This window comes from Triticum urartu, chromosome 1A, assembly GCF_056163025.1.
Source record: "Triticum urartu cultivar PI428250 chromosome 1A, HENAU_Tu73, whole genome shotgun sequence".
NCBI lineage: Eukaryota > Viridiplantae > Streptophyta > Magnoliopsida > Poales > Poaceae > Triticum > Triticum urartu.
This window is the reverse complement of record NC_141873.1, coordinates 95,073,114-95,090,674: the sequence shown is the minus strand read 5'-3', so window position 1 is coordinate 95,090,674 and position 17,561 is coordinate 95,073,114. Positions and strand designations below refer to the sequence as shown.

Here is a 17,561-nt window from a genome sequence, read left to right as displayed (position 1 = left end):
GAATATGAAGTGACCTTGTATAAAAAATGAAGAGAGAGTACATATGATGTACCTTATAAAGATATAGTAATTCATTAGAAGTGCCCTAATCTTATGAAAATGAGATGCACTTATTAAATACTTGGTCTATATAATTATTATACTTTGAGACTATAAGCATATGACTGACAAGATTACATACGACTAATACTAAACTATCACTAGGATTGGCCTAAGTGTGACACGCTTGGACAATGCAATAATGTGAAGACCAACGGGGGCAAAGTCTCAACCATCAGTTCTCATTCTCACACATGGTACAATAACATGATCCAATAATCGGGAGAAAGAATCACATGACATAACATAATCGCTTATTCACTCATGAGAGATTAACTTGAAATTATCCAGAGAACTAAATTTAGTTTTATGGCCACGTGTATTTGGATTACACAGACTGCAAAACACAAATATAGGAATAACACATGATGATTGAGATGCCACGTACTGCAAATTTGTTTTGATTTGAAGATATAATTGTTTGGTGGTGTCTCTTTTGAATGGTGTACATTAAGTACAACAACAATTTTTGGGATAGAGAGAGAGATGTAGTCAGTTTATAAATAAATAAATTGAATAAGGTTTGATCGAGATTTGAGTTTAAAGATTCACATCCGCTAATATTTCCATAATAAACCCTCAGAAACAAGGTATTTCCATAATAAAAAACACAATGGAGGTAGATTATGGTTCTGAGCATGTCCCACTGGCCAGTCAGACGTGAGCTAATCTGAGAAGCATGTGTTCAACTCAACGCAGTCGCAATCATGTGCCGAACCGACCTACACGCGTGGCTAGATAACAGGGGCGACACGATCCCCTCGCACACGCCTCATCCCAGCCGTCATCCGCCGATCGGACGGCCCGCACGGCCCGCGGGAGCGGAAGCGAACCTTCCTCCAATCAGAACGTCTTTGGTTGCGACGGGATTCCCCTCCTCATAAGTCGTCCGCCCCGTCTCTCACCCCCCAATCTCTCTCCCCCCCAAACCCCACGCGGCGACGGGCGCAACAGAACCCAGCCTCCTCCTCTAGGGTTTGCGGCCGCCGTCGGGGGCGGAAAACCGGCGGCTACGGCGGCGATGGCGGGCCACGGGCAGGACCGCAAGACGGTCGATCTGGAGGATGGGTGGGCGTTCATGCAGCGGGGCATCACCAAGCTCATCAACATCCTCGAGGGCAAGCCCGAGCCGCAGTTCAGCTCCGAGGACTACATGATGCTCTACACGTAAGTCGCCTCCGCCCTCGCCTCCCTCCGGCCGTGCCTGGGCAAGGCCCGATTCGATCTGATCCGGTGCTGATCTAGGGTTTCCCCGGCCCCTTGCTTGTCTCTGTCCTTTGTCGCGCAGGACGATATACAACATGTGCACGCAGAAGCCCCCGCACGACTACTCGCAGCAGCTCTATGACAAGTACCGCGAGGCCTTCGAGGAGTACATCCGGGCCACGGTGAGCTGATTCTCCTGCTCCCGCTTATGCTTACATGCCGTGTCGTGTGTTCAGATTGTTCCCTGTTTCGTGTGTGTGTGCCTGTGCTGTTGGTTCCCCGGTCCAATGAATAAGACGAATCTGATTGTGTTTTGGTTTCGAACATGCGCCACCCACGGATTTGCACGCGTGTTTTTTTTTTTTGGGTTGAGGTGTAGTGGGAGGGTGTTGTCTTACTGGCTGCAAATACTAGTAGTATTTACTAACACACATGATAAGATACTGTTAAAATATTTTGTGCTTGCAACAAACCTTCCTATTAGAATTCCAGTATCCCAATCAAACAGCCTTTCACATAAATGCATCAGTGAGTTTGCTTTTACTTTACAATGTGTATTTAGGTCAGTTTATTTGTGCTCCATCTTTCTGGGGCCAAAGCTGCTATACAAACAAATGTCATCACTGAGCTGGAAAAGTGAACCTGCATTTTAGAACTGTTCTCAGTGTTTTCTGTGGTTATTCTTGAGATGAAGAGTACTTTTATCATGTTTGCACTGTATATCTGGTTAAAAATTATTGCTCCTCTAATCCGATGAAACATTTGTCTAGCTATCTTGTCTATCACTAAGATTGTCTTGTCAAATAACTCATTCTGTTAGGGTCACCATTCTGGGCTGGTTATATGAACGTTGAGTCCATTTATTTCTAGTAAATTGTTATCCTGTAGAGACTCTTTTGTGTGACTGAATGATTTTATTCCGCTGAATTTAGATGTACTGTTAATAGTATTTCCTTGTATTATTTTTTGGATATTTAATGTCATTGTCATTGAGTGTATATTTTCTCCACCATATTAGTCTAGTTATTTAACCTTTTATCTTTCTTTGTCTAATTGGATATCCCTCCTAGTAATCCCTTTTGTAATATGTGATGTGACGGGACAAAGGGGAACTAGGAATCGTGTGATAGTTATGTTCTGAATTTGTGACATGAGTCACACAACACACATCTTACAGTTTGTTCTGTAATCATCCTCTGGTTTATTTGTTTGCTCACCTTTTACTTATACTCAAATTACTGTAGGTCTTGCCATCATTAAAAGAGAAGCATGATGAGTTTATGCTCAGAGAGCTGGTACAAAGGTGGTCAAACCATAAAGTTATGGTTAGGTGGCTTTCACGCTTTTTCCATTATCTTGACCGGTACTTCATCACACGGAGGTCGCTTACTGCACTTAGAGATGTTGGGCTTATTTGCTTCCGAGACCTGGTAAATTGTCATTTTGTAGTTCCTTTTCTTGATATATGCATATTTTTAGTGTTTCCTTTTTCTGTTCTAATCAGTCAACTCATGGTAACAGATATTTCAAGAGATCAAAGGGAAGGTAAAAGATGCGGTGATAGCTCTGGTGAGTCTTTGCATCTCTCTATGAACTTATATCCAATGATTTGTGTACATATATAACTGAGTGTGGCAGCACCTTCCTTAAACAGATCGATCAAGAGCGTGAAGGTGAACAGATTGACAGGGCCTTGCTGAAGAACGTCTTGGATATTTTCGTTGAAATTGGGTTAGGTAATATGGATTGTTACGAGAATGACTTCGAAGATTTCTTGCTCAAGGATACTACAGATTACTACTCTGTCAAAGCTCAAAGCTGGATTGTCGAGGATTCTTGTCCTGATTACATGATAAAGGTACCATTGATACAAGGCCTTTGTGACTGCCTACATATTTACCATTGCCTGGTATTTTTGTTCTATGTAATGGATTGCTGATGCCTCTTTCATTAGGCTGAAGAATGCCTGAAAAGAGAGAAGGAGCGAGTTGGTCACTACTTGCATATTAATAGTGAACCGAAGTTGCTGGAGGTATGTTGAAAGTTTGTGAACCTGTTTGAAACTCTCTTGACTGTTTTTTGTTGTAATGATTGTATTTTGGATATGCATTCACAATTTAGTAACCAGAATATTTTGATGATCAATCTTTGAGGAATGATATAAAATAATTCAGTCTGTGATATATATGTATTTAATTTGTGTTTCCTAATTTTACAGAAAGTGCAAAATGAATTGCTTGCCAGTTATGCAACACAACTTTTGGAGAAGGAGCATTCTGGATGTTTTGCATTGCTTCGGGATGACAAGGTTTGATTAGAAGGAGGCACATTTCTTAACAGTGTATGCTATTCATCAACAGATTTGGCCACTCATTCATCGTTTCCTACAGGTTGAGGATCTTTCAAGGATGTATAGACTCTTCTCGAAAATCACCCGTGGTCTGGAACCTATTTCTAACATGTTTAAAACGGTATTGTCTATAGTCCTCAATTCTCTTGGCTCTCCTTTCTACTCCTCGCAGTTTGTCCTAAATTGTGATTTAACTGTACATCTTTACAGCATGTTACGAATGAGGGTACATCTTTGGTCAAGCAAGCAGAAGATTCTGCTAATAACAAGAAGGTGCAGCCTTTAACTTCAGCCATCACATCATTTGTGCACTTGTTTGTGGTTCAATTTGATTAGACAGTTGAATTAGCGTAGTATTCCCTCCGTCACATATCATATGGTTCAAGAAGACACTTATTTTGGGACGGAGGGAGTATCATTCAAGTGTCAATGACGCCATTCCACATTAATATTCTTTTGATTAGACAGTTGAATTAGCCTAGTATTCCCTCCGTCTCATATCATATGGTTCAAGAAGACACTTATTTTGGGACGGAGGGAGTATCATTCAATCGTCAATGACGCCATTCCACATTAATATTCTTTTTTTCCATGAATACACATTCTGAAATTATTGTTTGTACAGCCAGAGAAGAAGGAGATGGTTGGCATGCAGGAACAGGTGTGTAACTTTATTTTATACTACACTTATAATTAACATATGTTACCTAATGCTTGTTATTTGCCTTTCAGGTTTTTGTCTGGAAAATCATTGAGCTGCATGACAAGTATGTAGCATATGTGACAGATTGTTTTCAGGGCCATACACTCTTTCACAAGGTCTGCTGGTAGATACATTTGTATTCCATGTTGCTTTCATCATAAATTCAAATGGCTGCCCTATTCTCAAATTTCTACTTGTGTCCAGGCACTTAAAGAAGCCTTTGAGGTCTTCTGCAATAAGGGTGTCTCTGGCAGTTCCAGTGCTGAATTACTTGCCACCTTCTGTGACAACATTTTGAAGAAAGGCTGCAGTGAGAAGCTCAGTGATGAGGCCATTGAGGATGCCCTTGAGAAGGTACAACATCCTTCACATTTGCTGATGTCATAAATTTAGAGTAAGGAACTCAAGTTTGTCAGTGAATGACTTTCAGGTGGTGCGGTTGCTCGCGTACATTAGTGATAAGGATCTCTTTGCCGAGTTCTACAGGTAACTACTTGTTAACCTTGCTTGGGATTTTTTGCCTATTTAACCTCCACATCTGAATAGTTGGTCATCATTTGGAGCTTTTATTTATGTTGAAATGCTCAATCAATTTTACAGGAAGAAACTTGCAAGGAGATTGCTTTTTGACAAGAGTGCCAATGATGAACATGAAAGAAGCATCCTGACAAAGCTCAAGCAGCAGTGTGGCGGGCAGTTTACTTCAAAAATGGAAGGCATGGTTACTGACCTTACTGTTGCAAGAGATCATCAAACTAAGTTTGAAGAGTTTGTAGCTGATCATCCGGAGTCGAATCCTGGGGTAGACTTGGCTGTTACTGTCTTGACAACTGGATTCTGGCCAACCTACAAAACTTTTGACATAAATCTTCCCTCTGAGATGGTAAAATAACCTTTTCTTGTGAAATAAGGAGCATGAGTTTTGATTTAAGTATTTCTTTTTTTTTTGCGTTTTTTGAAATGGAAATTTATCTACACTTCTCAATTTCACTTCTCAATTTTTATCAGGTGAAATGTGTAGAGGTTTTTAAGGAGTTCTACGCAACAAGAACAAAGCACAGGAAGCTTACCTGGATATACTCCTTGGGAACCTGCAATATCAGTGCAAAATTTGATGCTAAAACTATAGAGCTCATTGTTACAACATATCAGGTAACTTAGATTAATCTGTATACATTCACTTGACAAATGTGTACTTGTAAGCTGTAATCTGTCATCTGTGATTTATTTGGACATGCTTATTGTTTTGGCAGGCTGCGTTGCTGTTGTTATTCAATGGATCTACTAAGCTTAGTTACTCTGAGATTGTAACACAGCTGAATCTGTCAGATGATGATGTTGTCCGTTTGCTCCATTCTCTCTCTTGCGCGAAATACAAGATTCTTAGCAAAGAACCAGCTGGTAGAACTATTTCGCCTAATGATTCTTTTGAGTTCAATTCAAAATTTACTGACAGGATGAGAAGGATCAAGGTATTTTCTGGTTTTCTCTTCTTTGGTTTGTATAGGCTATATCTATGTGATGCTTTCTGATTGCATATTCGCATAACTTGCAGATACCCCTACCTCCTGTTGATGAGAAGAAAAAGGTTGTTGAGGACGTTGACAAGGACCGGAGGTACGCAATTGATGCATCAATTGTGCGTATCATGAAGAGTCGCAAAGTTATGGCCCATACACAGCTAGTTGCGGAGTGTGTGGAGCAGCTCAGCCGCATGTTCAAGGTACTGTTCTTCGCTACATATTTGGCCATTGGGAATTTGGCATATCTTGCTACTATGCGCATTTAACATCATCGATTTTGATTTACATAACTTGCTACTATCAAACATTACCAAATCCATTGGCACAGCACACACTAACATTATCATTTTTGTTGCACTTGCCTTTTGTTCTGGCTTAATATTTCCTATTCTTTTTTTGAACACAATGTGGCTGAAGCCTGATGTTTGCACTGAAGTTGCTAATGCCATGTTTTGGGGTAGTTGTAGGCAAATGACTTAGCTAGCTGTTTATGCTTTGTGTTTATATTTGTTTTGACACATGGGTTGGTTTAGTAACTAACAGATGTTTAGCTTGAATTCAAAAGACCTAGCTAGCTGTTTATGCTTCTCTACACTGTTCATATTTGTTTTGACACATGGGTTGGTTTAGCAACTGACACATTTTTTTGCTTGAATTCTGTTCTGTAACCTGAATTTTTTCTGCCTTCCGCAGCCTGACTTCAAAGCAATCAAGAAGAGGATTGAAGATCTCATCACGAGGGATTACCTGGAGCGGGACAAGGACAACGCCAACACATACAGATATCTGGCTTGATTAGTATTGGTGGTAGGTTGCAAGCTTGCTGATGGTGGCAGCTGCCGTGTCGCGTTCATGATACGCTCCAACGACTTGCTGCGTTGTTGCAGCTTATTTTGGGGATTTCGGTTGCTATCTTCCCGGGCTGGTCTAATTTTGTACATGGGTCGTCAGAAACACAGTAGGCAACTCTGAATTAGAGGAGGCACCTCGGTACCGCCGAATTATCCTTCTCTTGCAGTGCTTTTTAAATATTGACTTAGAAATTCCTCGCCATTCGTATTTCTGCCAACTTATCTGTTCGAAAGTGGGAGCTGCCTACTGTAGTAGGAATCTACTCCCTCTGTTCCTAAATACAAGTCTTTTTAGAGATTCCACTACAAACTACATACAGATGTATATGGACATATTTTAGAGTGTAGATTTCACAGTGAAATCTCTAAAAAGACTTGATATTTATGAATGGAGGGAGTACACGGCTGTGAGGTATGATTGCGTAGCTCACGGTAGCCTTCTTTGCCAATAGATAGCGTTATCATGGCTAGGATTTTGGCCTGTTCCTGAATTTTATGGCACGGTTACCTTTGGTTTTGGTTTAGAGGAATTTTAGGAATTTTATTTTAGAGGATAGGATTCTTATATGATTTTTTCCTTTAGAGCCCTTTGGTTCATAGGAATGGATTCCTATTCCTACATATGATTGGTTTCTATCCTTCACATTTTATAGGAAAATAAAAAAGAGCCTAGACTCAATGGAAAAATTTCTTTGGTGTCAATCAAATGACATCCTATGATAATTCTATCCTATGAACCAAAAGAGGCCTGACCCTTGTTTGAAACCTTTCCACGTGAATAGAGTAGAGAGCAGTAAGATTCTGTACTCCCTAAATTCCCATCCTGTTTATGGATTGCCCCGTCCGGCCTAGTTATTTTCACTTTTCACTCGATTATGGAGAATTATGGTTTAGATAAGCACAAGCTGTAAAGAGCTCTGTATATGCCCCCCCAGAGACGCAACTAGGCCCTTTGCAGCTGGAACTTGCCTGAGCTCGCCCACCACCTTCGGCGAGCGAGAATCTCCGTCTGTTCTTGCTACACATCTATAGATGTTGAATGATTATTGTTGCTGCATATGAGTGATGTTGTTAGTTGCTATTGATTTGGTAGATCTACTCCTAGTTGTGGATGAATGATGCATATCTATAGTTTTTTTGCTAGATGATTTTCTCCTCAGTTTTTGCTACAGATTTGCTGCTGGATAGATGATAATGATTATTGCTGTTGGATATGAATGATGATGTTAGTTGCTTGAGATTTGGTAGATGACTCCTAGTTACTTGCTTGATGGATGGATGAATGGTGCATATTTAGTTTTTTGCTAGATCTCTTGCTTTAGTTGCTAGATGATTTGCTACCGTCAATGAGATGTCATTCTATTCGTATTTGTAGTTGACTCTCTTTTGTAGTGTAGCAAAGGAAACATGAAAACCTTCTTTATTGTACTCCCTCCGTCCGAAAATACTTGTCATTGGAATGGATGTATCTAGATGTATTTTAGGTGTAAGTATATCCATTTTCATCCATTTTGTTGACATGTAATTCCGGACGGAGGGAGTAATATTTAGCAGTCAAAACAATTAAGTGCTAGAAATTCAACACACATTTTTAGTTTAGGGACATTACAGACATTTCAGCACACATTCCACAATCTTAGAAAAGAACTCGATGGCTGATTCTGGAGGAAGTTTTCCAAAATCGGATCCTGGAGAATCAAAGGTGAAAAGAACCGGGCCTTCACTATTGCAGGGATGCTTAGCAGTGTGGCGGGTGCAAGCTTAGTAGTGGTGGTCAAAGCTGCCTGCCACTGCTATCATGGCATCAGTGGCGGGCGCCCACCCGTCACTGATGGCAGTGCTGTAGTGGTGGGCTTGCGTTATCGCCTATTGCCCGCCACAACTATAATAGCTTTTTTTGAGCAAATACAATAGGAGAAAACTCCCTGCTGTAATTTTTTTTTTGCATTAATCTTAGGGGGGGGGGGGGGGGGATGTTACATGGTACTGTACATTATGTGATAGAAAATGGGAAATTGCAGAAAAGTAGTTCATAATGTGTCTACCCATGATTGCATCCCATCCTTTAGGCTAGGCTTAGCTCTTTTGATGATGATGCTGTAATGTTCTTTGAAATAGTCAATGCAATGTGATAACTGATAACTCTCTATCATTGTTATAAGAAAATGATGTTGTTTCTATGCTTCCATATGCTCCAGCATCCTGCTATCAAACTCTCCTTGAATCCCTTGTTATGGTATCTGGTCTTACCTTCTGTAAGCATCTCAATAGTATTCAAATCTGTGTTCCATTCAATTCTTATTTTGCTATCTAGAATTTTTTTGCTGAAATCACATTCAAAGAAGAGGTGTTACAGATATTCATTGGGCTTTTCTTCACATAGCACACATTTTTTGTTATCTATGTGGAAATTCTTCCTGGTCAGCAGGTCTCTGGTGTTAAGTCTGTCTAGCAGAAGGAGCCAAAAAAAGAACTTTTGTTTGGGTAGGCTACATGATCTCCATATCCATTGGAAAGGTTTTGCTGCATCTGGTGGATTACCAATAAGGTGAAGGTATATTCTATTATTGAAATATTTGTTGCCTTCCCACAGAAACTACCAACAGACTTTACTAGAACATGATGCATGCTGTTAATTAGGTCCAACATTGCTTGGCTCTATCGTACAGCAACAGAGGACATAGGGAGGTGAAACATACCATAAAAATCCGTGTTTGCTTGAGTTATGGTGGTGTCAATTTGTTGGAAATATGCCCTAGAGGCAATAATAAATTGGTTATTATTATATTTCCTTGTTCATGATAATTGTTTATTATCCATGCTAGAATTGTATTGATAGGAAACTCAGATACATGTGTGGATACATAGACGACATCATGTCCCTAGTAAGCCTCTAGTTGACTAGCTCGTTGATCAATAGATGGTTACGGTTTCCTGACCATGGACATTGGATGTCATTGATAACGGGATCACATCATTAGGAGAATGATGTGATGGACAAGACCCAATCCTAAGCCTAGCACAAGATCGTGTAGTTCGTTTGCTAAAGCTTTTCTAATGTCAAGTATCATTTCCTTAGACCATGAGATTGTGCAACTCCCGGATACTGTAGGAGTGCTTTGGGTGTGCCAAATGTCACAACATAACTGGGTGGCTATAAAGGTACACTACAGGTATCTCCGAAAGTGTCTGTTGGGTTGGCACGAATCGAGACTGGGATTTGTCACTCCGTGTAAACGGAGAGGTATCTCTGGGCCCACTCGGTAGGACATCATCATAATGTGCACAATGTGATCAAGGAGTTGATCACGGGATGATGTGTTATGGAACGAGTAAAGAGACTTGCCGGTAACGAGATTGAACAAGGTATCGGGATACCGACGATCGAATCTCGGGCAAGTATCGTACCGCTAGACAAAGGGAATTGTATACGGGATTGATTAAGTCCTTGACATCGTGGTTCATCCGATGAGATCATCGTGGAACATGTGGGAGCCAACATGGGTATCCAGATCCCGCTGTTGGTTATTGATCGGAGAGTTATCTCGGTCATGTCTGCATGGTTCCCGAACCCGTAGGGTCTACACACTTAAGGTTCGATGATGCTAGGGTTATAAGGAATAGATATACGTGGTTACCGAATGTTGTTTGGAGTCCCGGATGAGATCCCGGACGTCACGAGGAGTTCCGGAATGGTCCGGAGGTAAAGATTTATATATGGGAAGTCCTGTTTTGGTCACCGGAAAAGTTTCGGGGTTTATCGGTAACGTACCGGGACCACCGGGAGGGTCCCGGGGGTCCACCAAGTGGGGCCACAAGCCCCGGAGGGCTGCATGGGCCAAGTGTGGGAGGGGACCAGCCCCAGGTGGGCTGGTGCGCCCCCCACAAGGGCCCAAGGCGCCTAAGGGGAGGAGGGGGGGGCAAACCCTAAGGGCAGATGGGCCTTAGGGCCCATGCCTGGTGCGCCTCCCTCTCCCCTCCACCTGGCCGCCACCCAGATGGGATCTGGGGGCTGCCGCCACCCCTAGGGAGGGAACCCTAGGTGGGGGCGCAGCCCCTCCCCTCCCCCTATATATACTTGAGGTTTGGGCTGCCCAAGACACACGAGTTCCTCTCCTTCTTGGCGCAGCCCTACCCCTTTCCCTCCTCGTCTCTTGCGGTGCTTGGCGAAGCCCTGCTGGAGTACCACGCTCCTCCACCACCACCACGCCGTCGTGCTGCTGCTGGATGGAGTCTTCCTCAACCTCTCCTTCTCTCCTTGCTGGATCAAGACATGGGAGACGTCACCGGGCTGTACGTGTGTTGAACGCGGAGGTGCCGTCCGTTCGGCACTAGGATCTCCGGTGATTTGGATCACGATGAGTACGACTCCTTCAACCCCGTTCTCTTGAACGCTTCCGCTTAGCGATCTACAAGGGTATGTAGATGCACTCTCCTTCCCTTCGTTGCTGGTCTCTCCATAGATAGATCTTGGTGACACGTAAGAAAATTTTGAATTTCTGCTACGTTCCCCAACACAATTGTATAGTTAACATCTTTGGCAAATGAATATAGTTGAGGGAATATGTTCTGCAGAGTGTCATCATTCCATCTATCATGCCATAATTTCACAGTGTTTCCAACTGATGGTTTTCATGCTGTCATGCTTTTGAAACCATCTAACAAGGAGCAACAATCTCTCCACCAAACAGATCCAACTTTGGTGGGATAGTTTGGTACAGTTCCATCATTATAGTATGTGTCCCATATCAATTCCACCCATGGGATATCATGTTTGTTGAAAAATTTGTATAGGAATTTTGTCAGTAGAGCCCTATTATGCATTCTTTGCCAAGACCACCTGCTTTCTTTGGTAAACATACTATTTCCCATTTGAATAGGCAGCTACCTTGTTTGTTAATCTTATTGCCATACCATAGGAAGCCTCCACCATATTTTTCAAAGTGGTCCAGTATGGTAAATGGTACTCTGATGCAACACATGGCATATATTGGGAGAGCAGATACCACTGCTTTCCAATGTGTTAATCTTCCAGAATATGTCATAAGATTAGCAATTCAAGATAGCCTTTTGTCCAGTCTAGATACCATTGACATAAGGTCATCTACCTTAGGCCTTGTAGATCCCATTGGGAGGCCTAGGTATGTGAATGTCATACTTTCCTTTTTACATCCTAGAATATTGGCCAGTTCCAGTGCTCTTTCTTCAATAATGTTGATTGGTACTAGAGAGGATTTGCTATAGTTGACCTTTAGTCCAGTAAATTCTGTGAATATTTTCAAAATATTGATTATCTTGGTTAACTGCATAGGATCAGCTGGCAATATGATGAGAGTGTCATCAACATACTGTATGATGGGATATCTCCTGTTATTTGTGTTCTGTACTGGAAGTGATAGTTCTCCATATTGCCATGCTTCATTTTCTATTTTTTGCAGCAGTTCAGCTACCATTACATACAGTAGTGGAGAAAAAGGATCTCCCTGTCTCACTCCTCTTTTACACTTGATGCTCTTACCAGGTACTCCATTCATGATAACAGATGCAGAGTTTGTAGATATGATCTTTTTAACCCATCTAATCCATTTAGGGGTGAAACCCAGGTGTTCCATCATATAGTATGTAACATTGTGATCCACCTTGTCAAATGCTTTTTCAAAGTCTATCTTGAAAATGACAATAGGGTTTTTTGATTTATGACACATGTATATGTATTCAAAACTCAATGCCAAACAGTCCTGGATGTTTCTAGTTTTGATGAAGCCATATTGGTTCTTGTTGATCCTGTTCACCACCTCTTTTTGTCTCTGCTGGCAAGAAGTTTGGTAGTGATTTTGATGGGCATGCTGACTAGAGAAATGGGCCTGTAATCATTAGGGGATTCATGATTGTCCCTTTTTGGTATCAATGTTATGAATGCAGAGTTTAAAGGTTCCAAAAAGATTCTCTCATTGAAGAAACCATCAATGAATTTGTATATATATATATATTCTTTAATAATGTGCCAGCATCTTTTCATGAATAGACCATTGAAACCAGCAGGCCCTGGTGATTTGTCATTTGACATAGATTTGATGATATCATTAATTTCTTCTGTTGAGAAATTTCTGTCTAGAGTCTCATCAATTTGTTCCAGTGCTAGGTAGTCTATGTCAAAGTGTTTGCTAGTGATCTCAGTCATACAAATCCTTTCTTTAAAAGACTGCCATAAAATAGCTGCCTTTTGATCATGATCATGTACATCCATGTTGTTAGTGTTCTTTAGGAATGATATATAATTATGTCTGAACACCTGAGTAGCAATAGCACAGAATAATTTTGTGTTTTCATCTCCTAATTTGGCCCACCTGATGTTTGCTCTAATCCTCCAGTATTTCCTTTTTGCTTCCAACAAATTATTCGTATGTTTGGTGAGAGCCTTTCTAAAATTTCTCTCAATTCTTGTCAAAGATCTCTGGTCTTCTATACCATCCAACACTTTGACAAAGTAGCAACAGTTTTTTATGGTTTTATTTAATTGAGAGAAATTTTTGCTCCATGCTTTATGTCATTTTCTTTAAATTTAGCCACCAGGGTTTTTGCAGTCTCTTCAAAAAAGTGCTATTATGCCAGCTCCTTTCCACAGTCTCAATAAAGCCCTCAAAATCAGTCCAAAATTCCTCAAACCTGAAAGTTTTACTTTTGGGAATATTGCTGTCAATTTGTACCTTAATAGTTACATGGTCTGATGAAATTTTTGCCACAGGGAAAGCCATGGTGTTGGGATGATCATTAGTCCAGTCTGAGCTAGTGAAAATCCAATCAAGTTTTTCAAGAAGTGGACAATCCTGCATATTACTCCAAGTAAATGACCTACATTTGAGAGGTATTTCCATCAAGTCAAGGTTGATGATAATATTATTGAATAGCATCATAGTGTTGTGGTCACCTCCACTTCTGTTTCTATTTTCCGGTCCTTTAATGAAATTAAAATCACCAAGAAACATCCAATATTTGCTAGCTGCCATATTAAGACCTGTCAGCCAATTGGTGAACTCTTGTTTTCCTTCCTCCGAATTTGGGCTATAGATGTTTGTGAGATACTAGGTGGTGTTATCCATGGTGGATGTGAACTCAATGGTGATTTGGAAATAATCCTTTGAAATCAGTCTTCCTGTGAAATGGTTACTGTTCCATATAGTAATTACTCCACCTGAAGGACTATGGATATATTGGTTGAACCTCTTGGGACAGAAATTTCTAATGTATGCCACATCAAAAGTTTCTCGTTTGGTCTCCCGAAGTGCAATAATACTACATGAACTTTCATCGATTTTCAGTCTTAGATCACCCCATCTTTTTTTGGAATTTATGCCTCCAACATTCCAACATAGTATATTCCAATTCCTATTCATGTGGAAATGTTGTGGGTAGCTTTGATATCATACCAGGTCTAGCATGGCATGAATGAGAACATACGATCACAAGTATGAATAGTGGTTTTCTGCTGGCAGTGTTATGATCATTAGTGTACCAGATAACAGAGACTGTAATGGAATGATGATCAGTTGCAATATAACAGTAGAAAAGCTTGCTGAGATAGCTGAGAAAGTTGTACCAAGAGTGCCATAGGTACCAATTATTACAGACCAAATATAGTAGTGATGCACGCAGGCATCTCAGGAACAGATAACTAGAAACAAAGTACTTATAGGTGATAACTGGAAAGCAAAAGATAGTTCCATCTAGTGCCCAACTCAGACATGAGAATTTAATCATCAGAACTATCATAGTTGAGGACATTGCTGGCCACATCCTTATGTGCCATCTTGCAAGGTCCAGTTCCAATAGCTTGTAGGGTGTTTATTGGCAGTTCTAGTGGAGGTGGGGCCTGCTTGTCAATCACAATAGCATCAAATTGGGCCCCCAGGTTGATAGCTACATCCTTCTTGCTGTTATTGGGACAGTTGTTGCTTTCTGGCTTGTCATCTTGGCGAAAGTTTGCTCTTCTTCTTCTTCTTCTTCTTCTTCTTCTTCTTCTCCTTCTCCTTCTCCTTCTCCTTCTCCTTCTCCGTCTCCTTCTCCTTCTCCGTCTCCTTCTCCTTCTGCCTCTCCCTCTCCCTCTCCTTCTCCTTCTCCTTCTCCTTCTCCTTCTCCGTCTCCTTCTCCTTCTGCCTCTCCCTCTCCCTCTCCCTCTCCTTCTCCTTCTCCTTCTCCTTCTCCTTCTCCTTCTCCTTCTCCTTCCTCTTCCTCTTCCTCTCCCTCTCCCTCTCCCTCTTCCTCTTCCTCTTCCTCTTCCTCTTCCTCTTCTTCTTCTTCTTCTTCCTCCTCCTCCTCCTCCTCCTCGTCTTCTTCTTCTTCTTCTGCTTCTTCTTCTTCTTCTTCTTCTTCTTCTTCTTCTTCTTCTTCTTCTTCTTCTCCTTCTCCTTCTCCTTCTCCTTCTCCTTCTCCTTCTCCTTCTCCTTCTCCTTCTCCTTCTCCTTCTCCTTCTCCTGCTCCTTCTCCTTCTCCTTCTCCTTCTCCTTCTCCTCCTCCTTCTCCTTCTCCCGCTCCTCCTCCTCCTCCTCCCGCTCCTCCTCCTCCTCCTCCTCCTCCTCCTCCTCCTCCTCCTCTTTCCTTCTCCTCCTCTCCCTTTCCTTCCCCCTCTCCTACTCCTACTAGGAAAAGGAGGAGTCCTACTCCCCCTCTTGGCGCGCCTCTCCCTGGCCGTCCACCTTCTCCCCTTGCTCCTTTATATACGGGGACAGGGGGATCCCCATAGACACAACAATTGATCATTGATCTCTTAGCCGTGTGCGGTGCCCCCCACCATAATCCACCTCGATCATATCGTAGCGGTGCTTAGGCGAAGCCCTGCATCGGTAGCATCATCATCACTGTCACCACGCCGCCGTGCTGACGAAACTCTCCTGTGAAGCTTTGCTGGATTGGAGCTCACGGGACGTCATCGAGTTGAACGTGTGCAGAACTCGGAGGTGCCGTGCGTTCGGTACTTGGATTGGTCGGATCATGAAGACGTACGACTACATCAACCGCGTTGTGCTAACACTTCCGCATTCGGTCTATGAGGGTACATGGACACACTCTCCCCTCTCGTTGCTATGCATCACCATGATCCTGTGTGTGCGTAGGAATTTTTTTGAAATTACTACATTCCCCAATAGTGGCATCCGAGCCAGGTTATTGCGTAGATGTTATATGCACGAGTAGAACACAAGTGAGTTGTGGGCGATACAAGTCATACTGCTTACCAGCATGTCATACTTTGGTTCGGCGGTATTGTTGGATGAAGGGGCCCGGACCGACATTACTCGTACGCTTACGCGAGACTGGTTCTACCGACGTGCTTTGCACACATGTGGCTGGCGGGTGTCAGTTTCTCCAACTTTAGTTGAACCAAGTGTGGCTACGCCCGGTCCCTGCGAAGGTTAAAACATCACTAACTTGACGAACTATCGTTGTGGTTTTGATGCGTAGTTAAGAACGGTTCTTGCTCAGCCCGTAGCAGCCACGTAAAACTTGCAACAACAAAGTAGAGGACGTATAACTTGTTTTTGCAGGGCATGTTGTGATGTGATATGGTCAAGACATGATGCTATATATATTGTATGAGATGATCATGTTTTGTAACAGAGTTATCGGCAACTGGCAGGAGCCATATGGTTGTCACTTTATTGTATGCAATACAATCGCCCTGTAATTGCTTTACTTTATCACTAAGCGGTAGCGATAGTCGTAGAAGCAATAGTTGGCGAGACGACAACGATGCTACGATGGAGATCAAGGTGTCGCACCGGTGACGATGGTGATCATGACGGTGCTTTGGAGATGGAGATCAAAGGCACACGATGATGATGGCCATATCATATCACTTATATTGATTGAATGTGATGTTTATCCTTTATGCATCTTATTCTGCTTTGTTTGACGGTAGCATTATAAGATGATCTCTCACTAAATTTCAAGGTAAAAGTGTTCTCCCTGAGTATGCACCGTTGCCAAAGTTCGTCGTGCCGAGACACCACGTGATGATCGGGTGTGATAAGCTCAACGTTCATCTACAACGGGTGTAAGACAGTTTTACACACGCAGAATACTCGGGTTAAACTTGACGAGCCTAGCATATGCAGATAGGGCCTCGGAACACTGAGACCGAAAGGTCGAGCATGAATCATATAGTAGATATGATCAACATAGTGATGTTCACCATTGAAAACTACTCCATTTCACGTGATGATCGGTTATGGTTTAGTTGATATGGATCACGTGATCACTTAGATGATTAGAGGGATGTCTATCTAAGTGGGAGTTCTTAAGTAATATGATTAATTGAACTTAAATTTATCATGAACTTAGTACCTGATAGTATTTTGCTTGTCTATGTTATTGTAGATAGATGGCCCGTGCTGTTGTTCCGTTGAATTTTAATGCGTTCCTTGAGAAAGCAAAGTTGAAAGATGATGGTAGCAATTACACATACTGGGTCCGTAACTTGAGGATTATCCTCATTACTGCACAGAAGAATTACGTCCTGGAAGCACCGCTAGGTGTACCACCCGCGCCGGCAACTGCAGACATTGTGAATGCCTGGCAGTCGCGTGTTGATGACTACTCGATAGTTCAATATGCCATGCTTTACGGCTTAGAACCGAGACTTCAATGACGTTTTGAACGTCATAGAGCATATGAGATGTTCCAGGAGTTGAAGTTAATATTTCAAGAAAATGCCCGGATTGAGAGATATGAAGTCTCCAATAAGTTCTATAGCTGCAAGATGGAGGAGAATAGTTCTGTCAGTGAACATATACTCAAAATGTCTGGGTATCATAATCACTTGACTCAACTGGGAG

General features: G+C 42.0%; 1 protein-coding gene across 1 annotated transcript; it reads left to right on the top strand.

The window, feature by feature from the left end:
- The first annotated feature begins 982 nt into the window (after positions 1–982).
- On the top strand, positions 983–6,934 carry LOC125526625 (cullin-1). Its single transcript, XM_048691282.2, has 18 exons — positions 983–1,266; positions 1,388–1,487; positions 2,550–2,735; positions 2,827–2,874; positions 2,960–3,163; positions 3,260–3,337; positions 3,524–3,613; positions 3,696–3,776; positions 3,866–3,928; positions 4,281–4,316; positions 4,388–4,474; positions 4,563–4,712; positions 4,789–4,844; positions 4,959–5,241; positions 5,367–5,510; positions 5,612–5,830; positions 5,914–6,081; positions 6,575–6,934. The coding sequence occupies exons 1-18, from the start codon at positions 1,121–1,123 to the stop codon at positions 6,674–6,676; spliced, it is 2,241 nt and encodes a 746-aa protein (XP_048547239.1). The 5' UTR covers positions 983–1,120; the 3' UTR covers positions 6,677–6,934.
- The last annotated feature ends 10,627 nt before the right edge of the window (positions 6,935–17,561 follow it).

What these genes read in the sequence shown, in the direction of transcription:
- LOC125526625 (XM_048691282.2), top strand. Translation starts at nt 1,121, where the DNA reads ATGGCGGGCCACGGGCAGGACCGCAAGACGGTCGATCTGGAGGATGGG. An exon ending in CTCTTTGCCGAGTTCTACAG is followed by an intron (nt 4,845 to 4,958) that starts GTAACTACTTGT and finishes TCAATTTTACAG; the next exon opens with GAAGAAACTTGCAAGGAGAT. An exon ending in AGCTCAGCCGCATGTTCAAG is followed by an intron (nt 6,082 to 6,574) that starts GTACTGTTCTTC and finishes TGCCTTCCGCAG; the next exon opens with CCTGACTTCAAAGCAATCAA.